This window comes from Dasypus novemcinctus, chromosome 30 (assembly GCF_030445035.2).
Source record: "Dasypus novemcinctus isolate mDasNov1 chromosome 30, mDasNov1.1.hap2, whole genome shotgun sequence".
NCBI lineage: Eukaryota > Metazoa > Chordata > Mammalia > Cingulata > Dasypodidae > Dasypus > Dasypus novemcinctus.
In genome coordinates this window covers 38,093,523-38,099,580 of record NC_080702.1, presented here as the reverse complement: position 1 = coordinate 38,099,580, position 6,058 = coordinate 38,093,523, and the positions used below count along the sequence as shown (strand labels likewise).

At 41.4% G+C, this 6,058-nt stretch overlaps 1 protein-coding gene across 1 annotated transcript; it reads left to right on the top strand.

The window, feature by feature from the left end:
- The first annotated feature begins 3,264 nt into the window (after positions 1-3,264).
- LOC131276738 (uncharacterized) lies at positions 3,265-5,758 on the top strand. The gene is made up of 2 exons (XM_058290307.1): positions 3,265-3,400; positions 4,507-5,758. Exons 1-2 carry the CDS (start codon positions 3,365-3,367, stop codon positions 5,674-5,676), a joined length of 1,206 nt encoding a protein of 401 aa, XP_058146290.1. The 5' UTR covers positions 3,265-3,364; the 3' UTR covers positions 5,677-5,758.
- The last annotated feature ends 300 nt before the right edge of the window (positions 5,759-6,058 follow it).

Here is a 6,058-nt window from a genome sequence, read left to right as displayed (position 1 = left end):
AACCAGCCTCAGAGTAATTATTTCCCTTCCAGAGGAGTCCTTATCTAGAATCACTGGTCAGACCTCTACACTAATAAGTGGCCAATTCCAAGCAGTAGAGAGCCAATAGGCATTTCAAACTGTAAATCAGAGGAAGATAAGGTAAAGTACACCACCAGTCTAAGCACACTCCCAGGTCTTTGAAGTATTCCAGAAGCCTCACCACTTGTACCTCCTCAGGTGTTAGGACTGTCTTGAACCACTTCTCTGATTGCCAATTCCCTATTGATTCTCTCTGGCATCCAGAGGCTCATCTCCCCAGGCCCCTGGCAAACTAGAATGGGCAGAGAATTAGCACTACTGGGAATCACCTTCTGCAGACCATTCCTCTAGTAGCATTACTCTGATACACATGGGTCACACTGACCCCCAGATCCTCAGTAGTCCCCAGATGCAGAAGAATGACTTGCTAACATGCACTTCATAGCTACCTCCCCTTCTCTGTCTCACTCTCCTGATCATCTTTTGCTTCCTGGGGTCAATTACTCCCGAAATCTTGTCTCAGGGTCTACAACCTAGAAGTCAGGGTTGTAAATATTTCCTGCAAAATACCTATCTTGTACCAAAGCATTAAAAATAGGACTGGGAGAGGTTGCATAATATCTTGGCCCAGAAGTCCCCTTTTAGCATGATTTCAATTAAAATTAAAACAATATACACTTATATAATTGGACAATATAAATAGTATGATCGGAAAAATATTAAAACTGAAAATCCACACACTCATCTCTTCACAGTTAAGGCTATTAATTATCTTATGATTCTTCTTACAGAAAGAATAAATGGAGAGAGAGAGAAAAAACAAACAAAAAAAATAAAGAGGGAAGTCTCACTAGTTTTTGAGGAAATTCAGTTACTAAATTGAACCAAATATGTTTCTTAAAACTTGTACCAAAAAGATAGTTTGATTTTTTAATATCTTCCAATAATATAACCTGTAATTTTACAGGTATATTTAAGTGACAAATGTGGTACTGGTTACTAAATATGCTCAGTTAACTGAACAGGAAAAATACAATAAAATCTTTGCTAATTGAGAATGGTGATTGGCACTGATAGTCTTGCCATATCTTTGAAGAGAATATTTTTATCTTCAGGGAAGCCAACATTTTAAAAAATGAGTCTATTACAACTCCTGTATATGAGTTTACCAGTCAGTATTTTCAATGCTTATTGAGCCAAGCTTTTAAATGTTATACATTGTTCCTTTGATTTTTAAAATTTCCTTTTTTTACATTTCTCTTTGATTTTAGTGATACTATATTTATGGAAGGAATGAAGTAAAGAACTAATGTTGTTTTGTATAAATAGTTTCAGCAGCTTTTCAAGTGGGCCACAGATTAATGGGCAGTAACAGTTCATACACAAAAAAGCCACACAGTATTTTTAGAAGAGAGGTGGTCACCCAGGAAAGGAGGAGACACAGCACTTCTCATAGGAGCTTTCATTGGTGTTTGGAGCCTTGAATTATGCCCAGCAACTCCAGGTGATTTATTCTCACAGCAGAATCTGCTAGATCTGCAAAGTTTGGTTAATACCATGCCACAGTTTTTTTGACTTGATATTTTTAAAATCCCTTCAGAAAAATGCACATGCACACAGATGCAACTAGGCATTTCCATTAATGGAAATACATAGAAATACTGAGTTTCCTTGTATAAATTCCAGGTCATCAGGTCTATATTATCACTTGTGGGAGAAACAGAGGCAAGTGCCCAGTTATTCCTGGACAAACATCTCAGATTCCCATTTCCCTTCATTCTGGAAATCCATCTCTTTGGCTACGCACTTTTCTTATCAGATTATGTTGACCGAAGCTTTCTTCCCAATTATCTGAAAAACCTCCTGTATTGATTTGCATGCCCCAAATTCCCATTGGAATTTAGATCAATTTCTAGATTCTACTCTGTTTCCTTTAATTTTGTCTCTATCCTGGTATTATACCAAACTGATTTAACTGGTTGCTTTCTACTATGTTTTTCTCTCAGATGGGCTAGTTTTCTCTCCTAATCCTTATTTTTCATGTATCTTCTTCATGTATTATCTTCCTACTTAAACTGATCTGGGTGCTCTGGGTCAAGTCTGACAGGAGAAAATCAGTTATTTCCATGGTTTGTAATCTTAATAATGAAGGTATCATTATTACAGCTATGCTATATGCCTGCTGAAATGGGAGATAAATATCTATGTATGCATGTGTGAGTGAATATAGCTATTCAGTATTCATTGTTTTAAGAATTATTGAGAGGCCAATAGTATTTTGGTTAAAACTTAAAAAGTAGAAGTCAAAAATCAGAAATCTTTTCACAAAATAAGTAACATAGGTTAAATACTTTTTAAAAAAAATGTTAATATTTCCTTTATAATACTTCAGCTTCTCCTCAGCTGATCTCAAAATCCAGTGGGTTTAGGACAGGTTGGGGTCAAGATGTTCAAGAGCTTCTGGGAGAAGTTCTGAGGAGGATATGGGGGCCTGGAAGACAGGGACCAGCAAGGTGGGTGCTATGGGCTAAGAGGAGAGATAGGAGAGGCTTTCGGGCAGAATGCCCATAAAATGATTTTGCTGCAAAAAATTACAAAATCTGAACATATAAATTATTAAATTATTCTTCTAATTAAATTATTTGGCATGGGGGGGTCCTCGCTTCTCTCTCAAACTTGTCGGGTGCCCTTATAGTATCTGTAATAGAATGTACATTGCCAATTCATGAGTGTATGTGGGTACATGTGTGTGTGTTTAATCAAAATGGAATAGTTTGGGTAAACTTGAAAGATAGCTGAATTTTATACCTGGGTTCATACAAAACAAGCCAGAAGGGTGGCAAAGCTGGAGTTGAGGGCAGAGAAATACAGAAAGTGTAAAGTACTAAGAATTTGCAAAAAAATTATTGAGAAAGCATCAAACACTCTGGTTTATTGGTTTGATTGCATCAAAGCTGAAAGCACCAAGGAATAAAGCAGGAACAGTTCCTATCTGATGATATTGTACTGAGGTATACATATGCTATTCTGTAACTGTGCAGTTGGCTGTGCTGTGGGGTCTTTAAGGTGGGAGGGGGGCCAGAGGGGGCCCCTCCCCGCACTCTCTCTGAGTGTTCTGTGGCTCTGTGATGCGGGCCTGTATCTCCAGGCAGCGCAGGCTCAGCACTCAGTACTCAGTGCTGCCTGAGGCAGGTGTGCACTCGAGAAGATGGAGACAGATCTCTACTTCCTGAGAAGCCATGGTGCCCCATGGACGAGCACAAGTACTTCCACATGTGTGGTTGTATACAATGTGTTCTTACTGTGTGGGTTATTGCTCTTCCTACTTCTGTTCTTACTTCCGATGAATCCATTTGAGGAAGATGGAGACAGAGATGAGGTAAGGGAATCCCAGATCCAACCCCCATCATAGATGGACTCTTGCTTTCTCTGCTCCTTCCACTTCACTAAATCATTTATGTTTCCACAGAGATGGACCCTCTAAGGAAAGATGAAAACATTTTTTTAGGGAAACAGGGTGAGGCAGCAGAGAGGCTTCTATCCACACTCTTGTCTCCTTGGGGGTGGCAGAGGACACCAGGGTAAATTTCAAGGGCTGTGACTCAGGGCCCCTGGGCTGGGTTATTAAGAGAATATAGGGAATATTTGGGGGAGAAATGTCTCTTAATGTCAGCATCAAACTGCCGCTATGATAATTATTCATCATTCTCCTTCCCAAGTCTGGTGTCTCTAGGTGAAGCTGACCTGGAGAGTGAGACTGAGCCTTGGAAGGCCTCTGGTCAGATGTTAAGCACAAGCTCTGGCCTTGGAGCAGAATCTTACAAGGCCCCCCCAGGCACCTAAAGTTTGGAGATTACACTGTCCTCAGCACAGAGCACTGACTGCAGTATCAATAGAGGATCATGTGCATAAAGTACTTTGAGATTTTCAAAGAAGGAAAAGTAGAAAACATTTTATCCCCTTTAAAAGAATAAAAAGAAAGGAACACAGTTCTTTGCATCCTAGCTAGAACATCATATAGTTTATGAAAAAGGAAGTTCTGCAGTTTGCCTAAGAAATGACAGTACGAACTGGGTCTCAGCCCCTCATTCTTTCTGGGTCAATTCAGAGTCAAGAGAAGGATGTCCTTAGCTGGGCCCACAATCTCAGAATATCACTCTTTCCCCCAAGTCTGCCATCCCATGAATCCCACAAATCACTTGCCTGCCATGCTCCACCACCCGCTCTTCCACTCCAATACCACATACACATCTTATACTGACTCAGTCTGACTTGCCTCCTTTTCTATTGAACACTGGCCCAGAGAGCTCAACTCCACAGTGTCCCTTTTGATTAGAGCCTTCTGTTCTAACAATATCAGGTCTGGAGGACTCAGACTTGCTCATTTCAGCCTTCTCCTGGATGCAGCTACCTGACAAGAGCTTGTCTTTTCCACCTTCCCACACTGTTCTCCATAAAGTGTGTCTTTCTCTTCATCTTTCACAGGCCTTACCCCGGGCATACCGTGAATGCTGTCATATGGCATCAAGTGATTTCTTTTGGCATTTTCTTCAGGAGCCCCTTGATAGAACAAGGGGAGTGGATGTCCAGATGGTGCTGGAGAAAGAAAAGGAGGAAGTATTTCCAAGACAATGCAGATGGAAATGTGGACTCAATTCTGAAAAAACTGTAGATTTACCTGATATTGATGGGGACTTCCCAGGGACCCCTCCCTTCCTGAGCACTGGCGATGAACCAGGACAGTTGTATGAGGAAACCATCAAGGCTGGGGAGACCATTGTCTCCAGGCCCAAATCAGGAGATTCCCCATGGGCCAGTGATTTTGCAGATTCCCAATCTATCAATGAATTGTTCAATATAAGGAATATATCACCTGGTGAATGCCCCACAATATTGAACCTAATGGGGGAGCAGGATGTAGGGAAGTCACCTCTGAAAGTTTATCCTAATAGTGAGCCAAAGCTCCAACTGGAGGGAGAGCCACTGAGCCAGTCTCCTCCTGGCTGTGCTACTGAAGGGTTCCCTAATTCACCTAGTTTGTCTTCTGAGGACTATGAGCCCTGGTTCCCAAATGTGTGTAGAGGAAACATGACCAATTCCCAGGTCCCCTATATCCACCTAGAAGAGAGAGGGAGCAACCTGGGCCTGCAGGAGCAAAGGGATTCTAAGGTTAAGATCTCTTGGATGGTCGAAGATGCCAGTTTAAACCTAAATACAGAAAAAGAGGACCCTAAGGATTTCCCATTGGAAAGATACCCAGAAAGAGAGTCAGGGTCAGTGTCCTCCCTTGGAATAGAGATGATGGACGACCCTTCTCAGGATGTGGGATCAACAGAGAGTGTGATGCCCCAGCTCTTGCCCCAAAAGGGACAGGGACATCAAGAAAGCAAACATCAGAAAAGGGTTAGCCGTGTGCTAGAGTGGATTTGTCTAGGGAGAAAAAGAAATAGCCACCAAGCTGCATTGAAATCAACTAGGTCAGTGTCAGTCTCTGAGCAACAGCATCCAAGCCGTACTCCTACCATTCCACCCATGGAGTTGATGAATCCCATCAGGGCCCATCAGCATGTACCTAGAGTGCAAGGTCCCCGAGACCGCCGTCACCACTTCCCCCTGCTATGCTTTATGTCCTGTGTCTCCTCCACCGAATTATAAATCTTCTTCCCCGCCCCCAGCGACATACCACATTTTCTGTTCTAACTTAAAAAAAATTATTTAAAAATATATTTATTTGTTCAAATAAGAGTGTCGTGTCTGTCTCTGCCACATTTGGGTTGTGGTTTAGGGTATTCCAATAGCTTGAGCTTAAATAAAGTGGTAGTGTTAACACCTATTAGGTGCCTGTTTTGGCCTCTAAAAGAAGCCCGTGTTCATGGAGGGAATTTAACACTGACATTGCACATCCATTGCCACCAGGCAGTTCATTTTCATGTGCTCAGATATCTTACATTTAAAATATGTTTTCCTTACCTTTTCATTTTAAAAATTTCAAAAAGCACCCATTAAAATTTCTATGACTCTATAAAGTTCATAGAGA